This window comes from Onychomys torridus, chromosome 5 (assembly GCF_903995425.1).
Source record: "Onychomys torridus chromosome 5, mOncTor1.1, whole genome shotgun sequence".
NCBI classification, from domain to species: Eukaryota; Metazoa; Chordata; class Mammalia; order Rodentia; family Cricetidae; genus Onychomys; species Onychomys torridus.
In genome coordinates, this window is record NC_050447.1 from 4,491,098 (window position 1) to 4,512,453 (window position 21,356).

The window sequence follows — 21,356 nt, forward strand, 5'->3', positions numbered from 1 at the left end:
CGTAACAGGCCCTTGCCTCATCTATCCACCTGTGCTCCTTACAGAGTTTTAATTACAACAGACTACAGACTGTCACATACAAATAACGATGATCAAACCATCCTTTGTGGCTCCATTCAGGCTGGTACCTCAGCTAACAAGAACATTGCCCCCTCATCCTCACAAACTTACTCACCTGCCATGATTTAGTCACCAAACATGTGCCAATCAGGATTCCAGCTTCCCACCGGCAAGGCATGGAGTAAAGCACGTTCTCATTAAGCCAAATCCAGGGACAACCCAACTTCTTTCTCCCACAGAAGTCTGCCTGTTTCTTTTTTTTTTTTTTTCCTAATGTAACTCACATTTAGTTCCTTCCTAAATTCAATGTTTCATATATTTTTAAGACAAGCTCATACTCTGTTACTCACAATTCCTGAAACCAGGTCTGAGAGCACCCAGCCTAACCCCAGGTTAACCCTTACTTCCTCGCTCAATGAGAATGCTCCTTTTCACCATGTTCAAAGTGGCCTTCATACCTGGCCGATCTGAAGAAGCACACAGTACATAATATGTACTCCATTTTAACTTAAAAAAAAAAAATCTAAACCCCACAACGCATACAGCCTTAGAGTTTTTAAACAAATGTGTACCTGAATTTCACCCTACATAGCTCATCCCCAGTACATAAATTACCCAGGAACTACTCTGTTTTGATGGTACCTGGTGTATGACCAGTGGGAACAAACTATGTGTGTCTTAAAATTAATTTAAAGCTATAAAGATTAGGGCAAAATAGAATTCTGAATTGAACAAGTTAGAGTATATACATTATTAGACATTTTTCAGGACATAAGTGGTAATTTTCTAGATTTAACAAAAATTTTGCCCTCTTCATTTTTTATAGGCAAAGGTTTCCTTTCTCTTCATGGCTGAGGCACAGTAGACACGGGTGAACCTCGAGAGGCTGATGGCAGCCTGCAGTCACTGAGAAAAGCAGGTATGCTGAAATGTCTCTCCTGACCTGCCATGGTCCCGTCACAGGGCAAGGGTACAGGGGAGACAATGGGGAGCACAGGAGAGGGTGCGGGGAGCACAGGAGAGGGTGTGGGGAGCACAGGAGAGGGTGTGGGGGTCAGGAATGAACTAATGATGCACTCTACAACTGCAGGCTTCCACTCCTCTGGCAGCGCACTTGACCTAAGTGCCTCTCAACCCTGCTGCGCCTCCCACTGGGTTTCCAAGTCATGGACTCCACAGTCAGATCCAGACCACTGCAAGCTGTGAGTGACAAGTCAGGAGACTGAGTAAGAAAAACAGCAAGGGCGGGGACACCAAAAACAAGGATGGCTTCTGGAATAAAGGAGGCAGACAACAAAAATACAGGAAACGTGAACAGTGAGAACATAAGTGAACAGAAACTGGAAAGACAAGCCGGCAGGCTACCTGACATCTAATTTCCCAAGAACTGAGGACTTTTCATTCCCAGGCAAAGAGGTAAAGTAACAAAAAGAAACAGAATGACAACTGGAAAGGTAAAGGAGAGCAATCAGAGACTGGTGGCCGTGAGGTCACCTTCCTCTGGCTTCAGGAGCAGGCCCTCCACTTATTGACGCCATCTGCACACCTCACATGCTACCATGTAATGAGTAAAGCCAGGAAGTCAATGAACGAAATGGGCAACGGGCTAAGAAACTGATGGCTTGTGAGAATTCTCATCTCCTATGCTCATATGTAAAACAAAAACAGTACCAGTATCAGGTCCAAAGGGGAACATAAGCACTCAGGTGCAAACAGACACAGAATTGTTTTCAAAATATTTTACAGGGAGGTGGTGGTGCATACCTTTAATCCCAGCACTCGGGAGGCAGAGGCAGGTGGATCTCTGCTAGTTCAAGGCCAGCCTGGTCTCCAAAGTAAATTCCAGGAAAGGCGCAAAGCTACACAGAGAAACCTTGTCTCACAAAACCAAAACAAAACAAAAAAAATTTTTTACAGCTTCCTGACTCTACAGAAATAAATGATCACACTCCATCGGCCTAAAAACCAACATTCGCTCAGCTCTCATCTAGCAACCTGCTGAGCACCTGGTGTCCAACAAGGTCCTTAACAACTGTAGAATGACTGAATCTTTCACTTGCATCTGTTTGTGATGACAGTAGGGTCATTCACGTTCATATTCACATTCACAGAATTTACATCAGAAGTCCGCAAGGTCTCATTTTCAGTAGGACATGTATGCACACACATATGTACAGACACACATACACCTGTGCATACACAAACACAAAGGAAATCTATGTATCACACCAGCACTGCAAAAGCAAATTCCTCTATGGATTCTATGATGAAAAAAAGCAGACAATTTCAAGCATATGCAAATAATAACCATTATTTTTAGTATATTTTAATTACAAAGTCACATATTTATATGTAATCAAAAAGATTTAAAAACAAAAGGAAAAACAGTATACATAAAATCAATAAAAACTGTGTAAAAAAAATCCTCACAGCATGGCCAAAAATGACATGCTATATAGATAACTTTAAAAAAACATAAACTCATAAATATTATTTCATGTCATGGAACAAAAAATGTAAACTTATGTTCCATATATATACATACTCATCCTTAATAAATACACATCCAGCCTACATACAGTACACACTTCCCACCTATTATTTCATTGGGTTGCAGAAAACTAAACAGGCTGATACATAAGTTGCAGAAACTCAGGGACACATGACATTCTCAGGTTCTGTTAGACATTCTGTATTAACATCTTAAATATGCGTGGACAGAGCCAAACATGAGTTACTGTGTTTTAACAGGGCATAGATTTACCAATGTAACTGGAGAAGGCGAGCCATCATTGTAGCTCCACACATATTGAACAATGAAGAGGCCACTTCTAAGCACAGAAGAAGAGGGGTGCAGCTGTGTAAGCAAAGCCCAATCCTGTAATACAAACTTGTTGAGGTCATCAGGCATAAACCCTTACAAGTTAAGGTTACCTCCAACACCTAGAAACTTCCCATTCTGCCACTTCCTTGCTGTGAGATCCGCAAGTTGTTCATCTAAAAACTGGGGATCCTAGTGAAATGGGGTTGTTGTGAAGACTGAGCGGCATAACACTTGGCAAAACACAGGAACAAGCCTCACATATGAAGTTCTACTCAGAAATAAAGAATGAAATGTTATCTTCAAGAAAATGGAAGAGATCGTCACTATGAGAGAAAGGAGATAGACTCAGGAGGACGAGGATCTCCTTTTCCTCTGATGTCAATCTGGGAAGAGTAGGAAAACAGAGAGCACCCACCATCACATACTGAAGATCCACATAAAACCTGAAAAGGATTTTACAGAAGGGTTCTAAATACACAAAAAAGGAGTCAAATTGGGCTTCCTAGTCTAGGGTTTCTCATGCTGGCCACAGTGCAGAGATGCATCTCCTGGTAGCTGCCAGCACGCTATAAGCTAAGTAAGCATCATGGTGGGTTCCGGCAACCTCTCTCACATGGGCCACTGTACAGAGAGGCATCTTCCAGTGGCTGTGTGCAGGCTTGAACTGCCAGCACAAGCTCTACCAGCACATTATGTGGTGAGTCTGGGCTTTTGCTCATGCAGACAGAAAAGATTACAGATATAAACTAAAGACAGATTCAGAAAAAACCTCTCAACGGGTTACAGTGTTTAAAAATATACATAGATAGGCTTGGGAGAAAAAAGAAAAAGTATAAACATTATAAACATTCATAATATATAATAAAGTCCTTAAAAAGGGAATGAAGTAATATAAAAGAAAGAAGCCCATAGTGAAAAATGCACAGAAAGTGTGCATCCTGTATGCTATTGTGTTGTCTTTGAATTTGGGGGCTGCTAAAAGATACTGGATTATAAAAACTGCTAGACTAAATCAACAGATATATTTTTAAAATATCTTGACTTCAAAATTTAGGTCAAAAGATGTGTTACTTTGGGGGAGAGGTTACACTTTTATCTCCACAGAAAATGAGAAGCTGTGGTTTTATTCCAGTTTAAAGATGATCAGGTCTGACTGAGGAAGACACCCTGAAATTCTGACTACAGACATAAAGAAACAAACCTGTAAGAACTATAAGACACACGATATACATTTTACCTGCTCAAACACAAAACAAAAAATCATCTTTGGCTGACTTGTGTACAATGCACAGTCTATACTCATATTGATACAAATATGTACGTTACCTTTTAAATAAAGTTTATGTATATTTAGAACACAGGAACAGACATCAACAATAATGGATGGCCCAGGTGATCCAGCATCCAGAATAGCTTTAAGGCTTCCATCTGAGATGAACCAGCCTCACTACAGAAAAGACTTAACCATTATCCTAATTTTCTCAAGGTTCCCCCAAAGATACCAGCACCCACAAACAACAGGAAGTAGTCTAAAGAACATTGCTCACATTCCTAAGAGTAGGATGGGGGGGGGGGGTATTCAATAGATTATAAATGTTTGTCATTGTTTGGGTAGTTGGTTACAAATTGTTATCGCTCATAGTCAAAAAAGAAAAACTACACAAAGGAGTTAAATTCAGAGATCTCTTTCTAAAGGAAGAAAGGGGGATATGATATAAAAAATGATGAGGGGAAAGGGTAGATTATTGAATCTACTTTAATCCAAAAAACAACTGCTAATCTCAAAATATTTTACACTGGTGTTGTTCGAATCTTAGATGGTCTTTTAACAAATAACCCAGAGCCAGACATCAGAGAAGCAGAACAGCTGGTCACTAGTTCTTACCTCTACAAAATCCTCAGCCTAAAGACAGTAAGTTCCTGTTTCCTCACGCCTTATATACCGTTCTCTGCCCTGCTATATTACTTCCTGAGATTAAAGGCATATGTGCTTTCCAAGCAAAGGTATGAGATCTCAAGTGCTGGGATTAAAGGTGTGTGCCACCACTGCCTGGCTCTGTTTCTCTCCTAGACTGGATCAATCTCATGTAGCCCAGTGTGACCTTAAACTCACAGAGATCCAGAAGGCTCTCTGCCTCCCAAGTGATAGGATTAAGGGTGTGTGCCACCAGTGTCTGACCTCAATGTCTAATCTAGTAGCTGACTCTGTCCTCTGATCCCCAGACAAGTTTATTAGGGTACACAATATATAACCACACATTGGTATAGATTTTAGTTTATTGCTACAAATTTAAAGTTATTTCTTGCTGTGGATGATTGATTGGTAAATAAAACACTGATTGACCAGTAGCCAGGCAGGAAGTATAGGCGGGACTAACAGAGAGGAGAATTGAGAGAAGAGGAAGGCAGAAGAGGACACTGCCAGTGGCCACCAGGACAAGGAAGATGTAAGGTACCAGTAAGCCATGAGCCACATGGCAAAGTATAGATTAATAAAAATGGGCTGAATATAAGAGTAAGAGCTAGACAATGGTAGGCCTGAGCTAATGGCCAAGGAGTTTAAATAATATAAATGTCTGTGTGTTTATTTTATAAGTGGTCTATCGGACTGACAAGGCTTGGCGGGGGCTGGAGAGAAGGTCTCCAGCTACAATTTCTGTTATGCTGTATGTATTTTCTACTCTTGTTTGGGATATTGTACTTATGCAACTCATTCAAAAAATATATAATGTATAAATAAGAAGTACAGATTAATAATTAGTCATTTATAACAGTCAAACTTACATTAATATTAGGTATATTTTCAAGGTCATAAACAGATATTCTTAGATATATAAATGGTCTTCAAACACTTCAAAGACCTAAAGAACATGGCATTTATTATGTTTAATAACCTAAGGCTTTTCATGACAGTAAGACATATCTGCTCCTGACAGCATCAATCTACTTCAGAGAAGATGATGGGCATCAAAGAATCTCCACATACAATTTACTTTCTTTATGGCAAAAGTTAGCCACTTGGGGAAAAAACTACCCTTGCCTCAATTGCTGACAGTGTACTGTCCCAACTGGATCAGCATGATGCAAAAATGGTGACTGCTGAACTTGGCCAAGATAAAGTAGGACAGTCCTTCAAATTTTTCTGCTTTTCAGAAATGTCTGTCAGCTATACCAGGCCTGTGGGCCAAAGATGGATACCCCAATGTCACAGAAGAACCTAGTGTAACTGTCTAGGCAGCCCAATGTTCCTGAAGACTAGCTAGCCATAGAAGTTTTCCTTAGTTATGATGAAAGGTAAATTAGGTATAAAACTTTAAAGTCATATAAATGTGATAAAAAAAAAAAAACAGAGTATTTTCTCTAAATATGCCAAATACAAATGGATTGGATACTGTAATTCTTACTTTTTGTTTTGTTGTATAGAGTTTTACTAAGTTATGGTTAAAAACCTTCCTTTTTAATTAGACAAAAAGGAGGAAATAATCCTTCTGTACACTGTGAATATATATTACTCTCATTGGTTAATAAAGAACTGACTGGCTGGTAGCCAGGCAGGAAGTATAGACAGGACATACAAATTGAAAATACTGGGAGGAAGAAGGGTGGAGTCAGAGGAGTAGACAGGAGACACAGAGGGAGCAAGACATGCTGGAGGACACGTCAAGCCACAAGGCAATGCATAGATTAATAGAAATAAGTTAATTTAAGTTGTAAGAGTTAGTTAGTATTCAAGCCTGAGCTATCAGTCGAGCATTTGTAATTAATACTGAGTCTCTATGTCAGTTATTTGGGAATTGGTGGGCGGGACAGAAACTTCTGCCTTCAGAAAAGGACATCAAAATTAAGAGGGTTCTACTAAGGATGCTGAAGAAGCAAGATGGGTGAGGTTAAGACACAAGAAGGTAAAAGAAGGGTGAAATCCATTGTGAAATATTACTTTAACTGTGTAAAGGTGGGCTACATTTTTTTGTGCTGCGTTTATAATGATGAAGGATGTGTTACATGTGTTTTACCTTGCCTGCCTGTGGCATCCTATTGGTCTAATAAAAAGCTGAATGGCTAATAGCTAGGTGGTAGTAGAAGGATACGGCTGGCAGGCAGAGAGAATATGTAGAAGGAGGAGAAGAGAAAATAAGGGAGAAAGAAAGGGAGATGCCCAAAACCAGACAGACAGACATGGAGGAAGCAGGAAAGTAGGACATACAGCAGGAAATAAAGATAAAAAAGCCCTGAGCCACGTGACAGGGACGATGGCCTCTGAGTAGGACCAACACATCACTCCTACTTCCCAACCCAGCACAAGAAGAGAGTGGCAAAAGGCAAACACTGGTGCCAGATCTAAGCCGGTGCGCTTCCACATAAGGCAAAGGTTGGGACTCCAAAGACACACCTAGTCTTGCTAACACTCATCCTCTCTAATGTGAGTCTCAATACAGTGGGTACTTTGTTTATTAGAAGCTACTTTTGAAGGTGGATCAAATGAACCACACATCAACACAACTGTCCTTACTTCCTGTTCACACCAAACATGGTCTCTGTTTCACTGTAGAAGGATTCACTGCTATGTCGTGAATAACCATCCAAGCGAGCAGACGAAATGCTTAGATGGAGACCAAAGCAAAGCTTCAGGGGAACAGAGAGGAGCTCCTAGGGTCCAAACTCTCCCAGAAACCTAATGCACACCTATCCTAGGATCTCAGAGGCACCAGCTACGACTATGTGTCCTTCAGTCTCTCCTCAGTGTTCCTAGGACAAGCAGCATGGCTGTGACAGGCTTACTCTAATTTATTCTAAACCACCAGTAGAACCAAGCCTATTAAATGATGTACTTGCTTAACCACTACTGAGCTGTCTGGAGACTGAGACAGAACCTGTAGCACTCTAAAGATAGCAAATATCTGTTAGAATTTTAGATAGTGTCTAAAGCAGATCCCACTCAGATATTTTATCTGCCAGAGAAGAGGCCTCTTAAGGTGTTGTAGAGATGCTCAGGCATGGCTAGATCTTTCCTCTGCTGCTAGCATGTCTGCATACGTCCGTGCAGAGTATGTACAGGGAGGCAGGTGACATTCTGGGATGAATTAATGCAAATGTAGATGAGCAAGTCAAGAGTGTGCTGTCCTCACTTCCAGTTTGTTCAGAACACAAACTTACATATTTCCTCTCCTCTTCCTTCCTCCGTGTCCACATCTAATTTGTTCTGTTCTTCAGAAATGTGTCTCCTTATACTTTACTTTAACCCTAACCCCCTGAGATGAGCCTGCGGAGACTCCATCTCCTTGTGCTCACTGTGGTAAAGAGCTAAGACCTATGCAGCTCACATGGATGGGAGGCCTGGTCTACCTTTTTCCACTTGTGAAGGGTCCACAGTCATCACACACCTCCCCCATTTGAGTTCCTTGGGGGAGGGCACACCTCCCCACATGAGTTCCTTGGGGGAGGGCACCATCACACACTTCCCCACTTGAGTTCCTTGGGGGAGGGCACAATCACACACCTCCCCCTACTTGAGTTCCTTGGGGGAGGGCACCATCACACACCTCCCCCTACTTGAGTTCCTTGGGGGAGGGCACCATCACGTAGGGCTCTCTCTTGTGAGAAAACCCATTAAGACAACCTTCTGAGCACTCTAGACCACAGGTAGGAGGATGTTGCTTCTTGTTTTGACGTCAGTTTTCTGGAGTGACCCAGCAGACAAGGGATCTCCCCTGTGGATTCTATCATACTGTACTCCCCTGACCTCTTTTTAACTAACCTTATTGAGGAGGGTGGACAATGCTGCAGATTGAACCAGGGGCCTTCCTTGTACATGCTGAGTGCTCTATCACTTAGCTAGAACTACAACAGTAGACCCATACTACCGTTGACTTTCTTCATTTTTATCTTCCTGTCATCCCCTCAACACAAGGACCCATGTGGATTCTCTGGTTAGCCTCGTTACGCCCAGGGCCATGGGTTCCTTTGCACCATCAAACTTCACCTCTGTGACATCTTCCTTCTCTCCTCTCAGCTTCAACAGACTTCCTACAGACATGTCACATGAACCTTGGATTCAGAAAAGCTAGACACAAACTACAGTCCTATCAAACCTGCTACTCATCTCGCATCTCTCCCTGGGCTAAATGTGTTGTGCACCTTGGCTTGGGTAAGCTTAGCCAGCCTCTACTCTCCTTCCTGCAGCCACTGGTCTGTTTTCTTGTCAAATGTCTCCTCTTCTCCATCACTTCCTGCCTTCTTTCCACAGTCAATATCAACTTTTAGCTGTTACAGAAAAATACAAAAACTGTACAATGTTTAGAGCATATCAGCACATACATAAGTAAGATATTTCCATCAGGTTAACCATGCTTGTCTCTTGCAGCATTCAAGTTCTTCCATTGGCTTTCTGGAATCTGCTCTCTGCAATCCCCACTACACACAAGCAGCTCTCACTCCTAGTTCACTCTAACATATCTACCGTCCAACCTCTCTCCATCTCCCATCCTCCTCTCCCCTCAGCCCACGGTAGCCACCACTCGACTCCCAACCTCTGTGACAGCCACTTTCTCAGAACATCTCCGTGAGTGAGCTCATAGAGATGCAGTCCAGTGCCAGCCATTCCACATCCAGGTTCTTTCCATTCATCTAGCAACCTCTGGTGTTCTGCACACAACAAGACTGCATCTTTGTCGTGTTTGAACAGCTCTCTGTATGTGCACACACACTACATCTTCTTTCTCCATTCAGCAGCTGGACATTTGGCTTGCTCCCATTTCTTGACTATTGTACATAATACTGCAGGTGTGTACTCAACATGCTGGCTTCATTTCTGCTGGCTATACAATCAGGAGTGTGACTACTTGTTCATACAACAGTTCTATATTCAATGTTTGAGGCATCATCATGCTGTATATACCTTAGTTTAAATCACCATCACCTCTTACATAATTATATCCCAAATCCTAACAACCATTCTGCTTTCCATCTTTTACCATCCAATCCTCATCAATCCAACCCTCAGACTATTCTCAACATGCAGCTGTTCTAACCTGTCAATCACTCACACAGCCTGTGGAGCCAGAAAGCAGCATGGCCCAGAAGCCATGACCTGCCACAAGGCATTCAACTGCTCATAAGGCATCTCCTTATACAAACCACACACCAACACCCAACAAAAACTTGTCTTGGTGTATTCTGCTCCAATCCGACCCTCTGGAGCACAGAATAGGTTACTTACAGCCTTAGAAAGACAGTCCTCTTCCTTTTATAAGGAAGTGAGGACAGGTGTATGTCAGTCACCTTTGCAATGTTCTTGGTAACTGAGGGTGAAAGAAGCAACCAAAGGCCATGCTCTAGCTACCGAGACTCACACATGAACCGTTGTCTCTACTTCAAGAATCTTTTTCTATTGCCAGTCTCCAAGACACCACTCAGCCTACTCATATCAGGAATGTGGTATAAACCCAAGGACGTCTATGACAGTTAATACTGTCACCTGGACAAGACCTAGAATAACCCACAGACAATGCCTCTCCTCACATCTGTGAGGGAATCTCTGGGTTAGCTTAGAAGCTGGGCATGCCCGTGAGGGATATTCTTGACTAGGTTAACTGAAAAGGGAAGACAGATTCAATTGTGGAGCATCCTTCCAAGAGCTTGAGTTCCAAGATGCATAAACAGGAGAAAGTCAGCTTGAGGACAAGCATTTGTCCTTCTATTTCCTGACTGTGGAGGTCACATGAGCAATTGCTTCTAGCTCTGGCTGCCTTGACTTCTTCCCCATGATGGACTGCATCTTGAACTCTGGGCCTCACAAGCCCTTCCTTCTTTAAGCTGCTATTAACTGTCTTAGAATTGGGCTGGAGTTCATCACGGCACCATCTCCCAGACACTGTATCCTCCAGCATCCTTCCTGTGGGGAATGACCCGAGAACTACCGACTGAAGTCCACTAATCACATGTGTGGCCAGGAAAGTACAAGTTTTAACGTCAGCTGGGACGGATGGGGCAGCCAAAGGAAAGTATTTTCAAACTCATCACTGATATGCACCACTCAAAGTCAAGTAACAGAAATTTCTGACTAACATAAGTTAGAAAAGAACCTCAGACACAAGGTGGAAGTCAGCTCCTGCTTTCCGGAAGTCTCGTTTTATTCCTACCTCAAGCAGATGAAAGCATCTGAAACTGTCCAGCCTTTTCCTGATGCTGCCATCCGTGCCCAGCTCAAAGCCAAATCAGCTAATTCTGCTGCATGATACAGAAGCCACACCAAATGATCGGATCACATGACTGCAGGGGAATTGGTGCCCTATGGAAACTGCCATGATGGGAAAGAACCGTGACTTAAAAGTTCATCAGTGTTCATAAGCCTCGCACTAATGGTACTTCCTAATTATCAGTAGCACCTGCTGCTAAATTTACCTCTATGTTAGTCGGGAGAAGTCAACACGTACCATTACCATAACAATGATAGGAAGGAGACACAGGCAACAGCCTCCTTCATGGATGTTAAAAGGAAGGTGATGCCGGCGGCATCCTGATAAGGGTCAGGCTGAGGTGCCAAGGAGGCCTGGCTTTAGAATCCATGATCACCCATTGCGCTAAGAAAATGAAAGACATTAAGATAAAACATCACAAACTTACTAGGCTTTGGTGTAAACACACAAAACCAAGTCAGCTAGCCTGTAGCAAGAAACTACCAACAGAAATCCACCAAGTCCACAAGTCTTCTGTCCAAACACACATGCACCAGGACTTGAAACTACGGCACTGCTGTTTTTCTGACCCGGCACCACACCAAAAACCCCAAATATACCCAGAAGCTAGATCTCTCATATAATTACTAGACAAAGCTCACTCCTATTGTATGGATTTAAGGGCTAAGCAGGAGGAAAGTGAACAAAACCAGAGATAAACAGAAGATGAAAGAAAGCTGAAGACCTCTTGGCTGAGAAAAGAAGCCGCTTGAACAAGAGAAGAATTAACAGCATCAACCTTCAACTACATGAACCTGAGGTACGCAGGGACATGGGCCATTCCAGCCTTTTGCAAATATTCATCCTTACTAGTTTAACTCAGACATTCATGTAAAGCTAATAGTTTTTCAGACTGAGTTTTCTTATTCAGCCCGACTTGCCTGGTTGCGGTATTTCAATTTTGCATTTGCATTTCTGTAGACACCACACGGCTCTTCTGCTCCCTCCCACGTGAGACTGTCCTCTGCTTCCACCCACGCTCACCTCACACCCATTCTGACTAAAAAGAGACAGCTAGTGAGAAGCCAGTTTACTTGTGAGTTTTCTGAGGACAGCTGTTCTTTATTTTCTTCATTTTGCTTGGAATTTGCCCTTGGTGAGTTAAGATTGATGTGCTATCATGGTAAAATATGCTGCCACTCCACTTGGGCACCTTCCCACCCAAACCCATCTCCAAAGATTAATAGTGAAACTATATATTATCTTCTGCCCTAGCTCATCATCAGCCCCACCAGCCGAAGCGGCACAATCTTCAGCCGGTGTCAGGAAAATACCCCCAAAATCTAAAACTTTGCTGTTCAAAGGAAGAGAAATTATTCTACATGTGACAAATCAAGGTCGAACATGACTTATCTACCCATGAACTCACAGCTTGTTACAATGCTGAATTTGATAACTGACAGCCTGCCTAGACCAACATTTTAATGACATGCTCCAGAAAATTAAAGTGAATATTCAAATTATGCACATATGGAAGATTTTTAAGAGAAACTTCATAAACAAAAGTGACATACAAACTTAGTTTTAACATAATGACTATTTAAAAAACAGTAGCTAAGATGTTTTTAAGCAAAAGAATTACTGTTTTTGCTTACAATACTGTACATATATCTCAAAATTGGGTGTTCTGCAGACCCACAAAAAAAAAAAAAAAAAAAAAAAAAAAAAAAGGGCATGTTTCCTTTCTAGGAAGGAGTTATTTACTTAAGGAAACTATATAATCATACTTCCCACTCTAGAACCATTACTCTCCTCCATGTGCAATATGACCCTCCTTCTCCATCTTCTGGATTGCTCATAATCCAGAAAGATGGTGACATAAATGCCCAACAAATTGAAAGCTCCTCTGCATGTTACATGAAAATATTAATTCTAACCACATATAGAAAGACAAACCCTTCCAACAATTTTATAACCAACCTGTAATCTGTCAATTTGCCAATATGGCATGCTGGCTGATCTCTGGAATGTCCAGGCCAAAGCAATCACTTACTGACTCTTCCTCCATTCGACAGAAATAAAGCCCACTGAGACTGAGGAGACATTTTCTCCATCCAAGTAAATGGGATTCTCAGAAACAAAATAACCATAGGAAAAGTAATTAACAAAGGCAGGGGTGAGCAACAGAGGAGGAGCACAAATGTCTTGGGACAAAAACAACTCAGAGAAAGCTGGAGAAGACAGAGGCCAACACAGAGCTAGCTCTTGCTTCTCCACAAGCAGGTGTGTGAAATCGTACAAATTCTTTATAGAAGCTAAGGGGCCTTCCAAAGCATTGTTCTGTACCTCACAGGAGCTTAGACCTCACGGCTTCCTGTCACTTGGAAGTGAGGCAAATCCTTCCAAAGGGACCTGCGTGCCTGCTCAACCACGCTCCTCTTCTGCTCAGCTGATGACTCACACTCAGGAAGGATCACCTCCATTCACACCCCAACACCTTCACTGTCTTCTTCTGATATCCTTCAGTGGGACCTGGACAAGTCAAGTCCTCTTCCTCTGTGGATTCAGGGCCACAGTTGAAGCCACTCTTTTGCCTCCTGGCCATGGGGACCCCACATAAGACTTTGGAGTCTTGGCAGAAGAAACCCTGGAGTTTAATTCTGAGTGGAGCTGAGAGTAAAGACCGTGGACTCTCGGAGACACACTGCATGCATTTCACAGTATGAAATAAGCAAGAGCCTTGGGAGGCCAGAAGCAGAACTCTACAATGTGGACCTTAAATGACTCCCAGGTCCCATGTCTTGGAGGACTGGAATCTAGGAAGCAAGGCGGGCAGAAGGTTCTCAGGTCATTTCCAGGGTGGCCCTCTTCTGTTCTCTCAGCTCTGGCCAAATGTTGAGTGGTTCTCCTCCACTGCAGTCTGCCGCTGTGCCGCCTCACCGCAGGTCCAAAGCAACCAGAGCAACTGATCATGGGCTGGAACCTTCAACGCTGAGAGCCAAAATATGTCTTTTATTTTATTTTTTAGGAGTCAGACCCTCCAGGCAGCCATGAATCGGGATGCTTCAGAAGAGCAAAAGAGAATGCTAAGCCATTACCCTTCTCCAGAAGTGTGGGCTGACAGCACTCCATCCCAAGAGCAACATCGAAGCTGCACAGTAGATACAAAGGTCGAGCTACTACACAGGGCTAGTGAAAGTAGCTGCACAGTAGACACCACAGGGAGGAGGGCAGAGCAAAGCTTGGGATATGAATGAACTAGAACTAGACAAATGTTCCCAAATCCCCCAGGGTTCTCATCGACAAAGCACCTGACACTGTATTCTCTTGGCTGAATACACTGAAATTCGGCCACAGTCAGCTGTGTGCCAGAGGCTTTCCTCTACATCTGTGTTCACGTTCCTAAAGTCTCCAAGGCTCCATGGACCCCATGAGTAGGCTTCTCACAGCACTCACACAGAAACCTCCCACGGCCACTCTTGTCCCCCGAAAGCCAAAGAGAATCCCTCTTTAATCCACAGCTGCTCTACTCCTGTCCAGTTTCACTGTCCAAAGACCAACAATGGTCCTTCACAGACCAGGGTTGAACCCAGGCCCTGGGATCCTGGAATATGACATCAGGTCTGTCACAAATGTCTGTGTGGCTTTGATCCTTTTTATTTCCCAAATAAATTCCTTGCAGAATAACCAAGCACTAACTGACCAACAGGACTCTGGTGATGTCACTCAGATGACTGAACTATTTGCACCCCTGGCAAACTTACTGTCCCAACCAGGTCACCTTCCTTAGGGACCACTACCCTCTGCACAGTCCACACATCCCAGGTCACCTTCCTTAGGGACCACTACCCTCTGCACAGTCCACACATCCCAGGTCACCTTCCTTAGGGAGCACTGCCCTCTGCACAGTCCGCACATCCCAGGTCACCGTCCTTAGGGAGCACTGCCCTCTGCACAGTCCGTACATCCCACATAATGCCACTTCTGTTCTGCTGTTTTAAGCCTGCTTGCTCTTTGGCACCCTGCAGCACTGAGCCAGCCCCTGCACCATCAAGTGCATTGTTGTGAGTACATGCTGTTTCCCTTGTGTTCCATCAAGTTTGAACCTGTCTCTACATCTTAGCTGACAATCCTCTGAATGCCAAACTATAACACTCGTCCTTTAAATCTTAAAAGCCTGTTCCTAAACCAGTCTTTGTTTAACACTTCGTGTTTTCTAGACCCTAAGATTCTCTTAATGTGAATCTTGCCACAGTTTTATGTTATCACCTAGAATAACTCAACTGCTTACAAATCTTTCTGCTCGGTCTACTATTACTGGATTAAGGGCTCATAGAACCAACCTTCACTGTCTATTCCAAAGGCCTGAGGCAAGGCTCTACACCTTGAGATTGCTCAATAAATACTGGTTAGCAGACTGGATTCGGACGAGCACTGGGGCTAAAGTGTGATGGGTTACCCTTTACTGAGAACACGTGCTGCTTTCTTCAGAACTTTCCTGTTTTCTCTGGGTTAAGTTGGGTTGTTGTTGTTTTATAAAAAAAGAAGTTAAGAAAAAAGATCCCCAAGTAGCAGACACTAGCAATAGTGAAGGTAATAACTGTAAGTTCTTTCTCCAACACAAGCAATGTTTTTACTAACACAATGCTACCCAAACTTTGTTACTGGACATTATAACTTTAAAACGTGGGAGCTTTTAAAACAGCCAGTTCCCAGCTCATGCCACTAGCAATTAAGTCGGACTACGTATAAGAGCCCAGATCAGTACTTTAAAGGTTCAACGTGATGAATGTGCAGCAGGACTTGGCAACAAGTGTTTGATGAAATTCTTCAAATTGGTATACATACATACCATGAACTTCTCATGATGGTGCTGGATCATGCATGGTATAATTTTATGAGCAAACTATGTGTGGTTTGACTGGTTCTGAAATGGTAACAAGACTGCTAAACGGCCCCACCCAGCCAAGGTATGCTAGTATCTCTATTAGTTACTCTCTGATATATGATGGCTTTTATCTAAAATAACGTTACTCAAAAAAAATGTTCCCTCTTCTTGGTGTGCTGATGACTACAGCAAAATTTTAATATTTGTCTGCTGTTGGTCCAAATAGGATTTGATTTTTAAAAAAGTAGTTCAGGATCCAGCACAAAGAACCTCAAAGCCATGTGTTAAATAGATTCCAAAAGACTAGGAACTGCATGTATGGTTCCATCAAACAAACATTTAACATGTCCCTACAACTGACGTGATAAAAACCAGGCCAGTGCACGCCAAAGACCACGGCAGGGTAGCAAGTGACCGCAAAGGGCAGAAAGGAACCTAGAGGAGATCAAAACCTATGGCTATGGCAGTGGCAATAACACAACGGAACAGACTGAAATTCAAAGCTGTTCATTCGAACCCCCACTCATTGAGCAGCTGTAGACAGTGGCTTCTGGGAAGTCAGTTTGCTTTCCAAGTGCCATCCCTGCTGGATCCACCACACTCCGGTGGGTGATTTCTGTCCTAGTTAGGGTCACCATAACCAAAAGCAAGTGGGGGAGGAAAGTGCTTATATGGCTTAAGCTCCAAAATCACTGTTCATCACTGAAGGAAGTCAGGACAGGAACTCAAGCAGGGCAGGAACCTGGAGGCAGGAACTGATGCAGAGGCCATGGCGGGTGCTGCTTACTGGCTTGCTCCTCATGGCTTGCTCAGTCTGCTTTCTTACAGACCCAGGACCTCCAGCCTAGGGATGACACCACCCACAATGGGCTGGGCTCTCCCCATCAATCACTAATTAAGAAAATGCCTACATGTTTGCCTACTACCTGATCTTACGGAGGCATTTTCTCTATTGAGGTTCCCTCCTCTCAGATGACTTTAGCCTGTGTCCAGTTGACATGAAACTATCCAGCACACCCCACATCATGAGGACAGAGGCAGCAAAAACTATACTCAGTGGATCACTTGAAAGAGATGAGATAAAGCTGGAAGGAGGTAGGGATGGTCCTGGGAGAATTCAGAAGTGTAGGGGTAAATATGACCAAAATATGGTATGCATGTATAAAATTCTCAAAGAATTAATGAAAATATTATATTTTAAAAGATCACTGGATTTTACTATCTTTAATTCTTACTTCAGTAAAGATGCATATGTCTGTGTGCATGTTAAAGTCAGACCTAGAGCCTGCGCACATCCCAGCCTCTGCCACAGCTGAGTTTAACCCCAGCCCCAAAGATCGTGTTTAACAGGATCCCACAAGAGTAAGAAAACCATCTTTAAGGTGTTTGAACAAAATGTGCTTTTCCAACTGCCGATACTTCCAAAGATTTGTGTGAGCTGAACTGTATCCCTGTAAAGTTCCAAACCTCAGAACCGTGGAATGTAACATTAAAAATAAATAAATAAATAAAAACAGGACTTTAAGGAGATTGTATGGTTATTAAAACTGGGGATACACACACACACACACACACACACACACACACACACACACACACACTGCCATGACCATCACTTGAATCTTTATACTAAAAAAAAAAAAAAAAACAAACAAACAAAAAAACAGCAACTCTAAATACACAAAACAGATAGCAGGGGCACGCATACTCACAGAAAAGGCATGGTAGGAGATGCCATTTGCAAGCCAAGGGCACAGGTCTCAGAAATACTAGCCCTGTCTCCCCTGAGCTTGCCCTTCCAGCCTCCAGAACCATGAGCATGATTTCCACTGGTCTACCCTGTGGAATCTGTGTGATAGCTGATCTAACCTGCTAATGTGACTCCACTGTAACAATGGCGTCACTTTGTAACATAAAGAAGAATGTGTGAAGTTCTCCCACACTTTCATGGGAGGAAAATAAAGAGACCCACACTGTCACAACAAAGGAATAACGCGAAGGAGTGTTTATGCTGGAGCACGTGACCATGCAGGAACACTGCAGAGGTCCCCAGTGTAACACACCTCCAGGAATAAAGCTGCAGAGCAAGGCATGCCTTACCTCGGGTCTCAACAGCACTGATGCATTTTCTGAGAATTGTGAATCCCATGGTATCCAACTGTGCACCTAAAAGAAAGTTACAAAATATTAAGGGACAAGTAGTTACTTTCCCTTTAAAAAAAAAAAAAGAAGAAGAAAAAAAAAAAATTAAGGTAGTAGAACTTTTGTTTCACCATTTTAAAACTGCTGAAGGCAAAAGCAAAGCAAAAAACAGAAACAAACAAACAAACAAAAACACAAGAAAATAGCCGGGCAGTGGTGGCACATGCCTTTAATCCCAGCACTTGGGAGGCAGAGGCAGGTGGATCTCTGTGAGTTCCAGGCCAGCCTGGTCTACAGAATGAGATCCAGGACAGGTACCAAAACTACACAGAGAAACCCTGTCTCGAAAAAAGAAAAAAAAAAAGAGAAAAAAGGACTGCTGAAGATATTTCCCACGTAAATGACATAACTGAAAAATTTATATATTTATAGGAAAGCCTTCATGATGAAATCAAGATGTACAATTACTGTAATTCAACTTATACCATAAAATATTCTAAGTTAATAGGCACAGATTATTTTAAATAGTAAAAGAAAATAATACCAATCTCTTAGAGAAGCTACCCAGAAATAATCTCTGTATTTGCCAAAAATCCTAAGAGCAGCTCAGTTACAGAAAACTCCAAATATGCACAAAAGCTTTTCAATGAGAGTCTGAGCTTTTTCATTTAACAAAGGAAGGAAAATTTTAGGAAAAGTTTCTGTTAAATGCTTTCTGAGCAATAAGCATTTTGGTAGTTTTCACTATGCACCAAGCCTTCTTACTGATGTTACTATTTTCATAATTTGAATTTAAAATAGATAATTCATGTAATAGAAAAGTCCAATCTGAAAATGAAATTTTATACTTTTTCTAATATAAAAGTTTGCCTATGACCAGACTGGCATGTAATTATAGATCTTGCTTTTGTTTCAAAACTTTCATGAAAGAAAGCAGACTGTCCAGCCACTGCTGCCAGGCCTAAAGGACTGCAGCATTAACTCTTGCTTCATGGGGTTTGTAGTCCTTGGATAAAAGCTTTGTTCAGAATCTGTAACTCTAGGCTTAAAGTGAACTGTTTGGTTGACTGGCTGGCTGGTTGGTTTTTGAGACAGGGTTTCTCTGTGTAGCCCTGGATGTCCTAGAACTCACTCTGTAGACCAGGCTGGTCTTGAACTTAAGAGATACGCCTGCCTCCTGAGCGTTGGAATAAAGGTGTGTGTGTGCTGCCACTGCCCGGCTTTGAAGTGAATTTTAATAGTTAAAATTGAACAATGGTTTCAAGAATCCATCACTGGTAACACTGTATAAAGTGCAAGTTATTTCTTTTTGCTTTGCAAAACCATCCCCAGAAGAACTGATTCCACTTTTTATGAGAAATAAGGAAGGCTAGAGACAATGAGTGGGAGAGACTGGAGGGACGGACAGAGCGATGGAGGGGTGGGAAGAAGGGACATCAGTAAAGGAAAGAAGAAGAACACGCTCCCCTTTGGGGGCATCTGTCAACATCCAGGGCCAGGCTACAGACCTCTAGTCTTTGATTCAAGAATCAGCATAAGTGATCACAACTGTTTTTTAAAACATGTTTTTAAAACATTACATGGCGTTTTCTATGGCTTTGCTAAGCATAGCCTTACTCTCTCTCACCAAATCTATCAAAAGTGAGTCCAAAATGAGTGTGGCAGACCTTATCCTTTCTGTTTCACATCAGTAGTCCCTGAGCAGAGACAGGCAATGCTTTGTCTCCCTTGTGCAGATCCCTGTTGTGCATATGTTGACAACTCAGCCCATCTTTGCTGCTGCTGTTTTTCAAAGCCTAAGTGTATGTGCCTTGTATAGCACACACTCAGGCTACAAAACTAGAGGATTTCAAGGATGACAGGGACACATGAGTGGCCAAAAATCAAACTGAAGCAAGAAAATAAAGACATGGGTTTATGAAAGAAGAGTTCTGGGTCCAGACTGCCTGACAGTAAGTATCACAGCCCTGCACAGAACCACACAGCTCTACACAGAACCACAGCCTGCAGAGAACCACAGCCTGCAGAGAACCACACAGCCTGCACAGAACCACAGCCTGCACAGAACCACAGCCTGCAGAGAACCACACAGCTCTACACAGAACCACAGCCTGCAGAGAACCACAGCCTGCAGAGAACCACACAGCCTGCACAGAACCACAGCCTGCAGAGAACCACAGCCTGCACAGAACCACACAGCCTGCACAGAACCACAGCCTGCAGAGAACCACAGCCTGCAGAACCACAGCCTGCAGAACCACAGCACTATTTAATAAGTGCTCATGCAAGGAAATCTTACCAGCAACTAGATTCACTGTCAGGTTGGGGCCACTCTTGTTATTTATTACTCATTGTGGCCAAGGATTATTTTTTTAAAATATCTGAAGTAATTTTTCTCATATTTGCCTTAAAAATTTTGTCCTTTTCTCATGTTTTACTGAATATGCCCATAGTTTGCTACAGCGTAGGACCATTGCAGCATCCTGCTATTCTCAACCAAACATCATTATGTTCTAGAGAATCCACTTCTTTCTATCTAGAATGACAAGTGACAGGATGAGGAAGCCTGAGAGCAGAGAGGCAAAGAGTGGCCCTTCCAAAGGCTCCTGGAACGTTCCCATCATCCTTCATGTCTGTAGACATAAACAGCGAAATGACTACAGAGGAGAGCTCACAGTAAAGCTCAGAGGGAGCAATGAGGCTACCCTAAGAGCCCCAGCCCCAGCTCTGGGTTGGTGATGAACAGATAAATGAACACTTACTTACCTCCTTCTGGTCTCGGGAGGACAGCTCTATTCAAAGTATGGAGCAGCTAGTAAATGAGGGAGAGAACAACCCTTTCAGTAAGAACATGCAAGTTTTCAATTTCATAAACAGTATTAGATAATGCAGCACAGGGAATCTACATTTAATCTCACCCCTGCTTTACAGAACAGAGTTCCCACACACCTGGAACTTCCTAATAGAAATGTTTTGATATTCAAGAGCCCTTTGAGACAGCTCTAAATTTATGCTCAACAAGTAGCTTAGCAAACAAAACCTATGTAGCATAAAGATGAAAGAATTAACATTGGGCCTCATCCTGACCCCCTGAGGAATGAGTTTCAGCTCTGTAATATCGACAGGCTTTGATGACTTCCCCCAGAGGGCATCAAATGCTGGGGTGGTGGCACTCTGACAGGGGCATGGGAGCTCTTCAGCACCCAGCCCCACTACACCCAGCTTCACTACACCCACCCTCACTACATCCACCCTCACTGCACCCAGG

At 42.8% G+C, this 21,356-nt stretch overlaps 1 protein-coding gene across 2 annotated transcripts in view; it reads right to left on the minus strand.

The window, feature by feature from the left end:
- Positions 1 to 21,356, minus strand: part of Arhgap10 (Rho GTPase activating protein 10) — a 271,607-nt gene that overhangs the window by 118,475 nt on the left and 131,776 nt on the right. For both annotated transcript variants that reach the window (XM_036187947.1, XM_036187948.1), the window contains exons 12-13: positions 20,855 to 20,900; positions 18,047 to 18,112 (exon numbers count right to left, since the gene is read on the minus strand). In XM_036187947.1, coding sequence (XP_036043840.1) covers positions 18,047 to 18,112; positions 20,855 to 20,900 — 112 coding nt within the window. The remainder of the gene's footprint in view (positions 1 to 18,046; positions 18,113 to 20,854; positions 20,901 to 21,356) is intronic.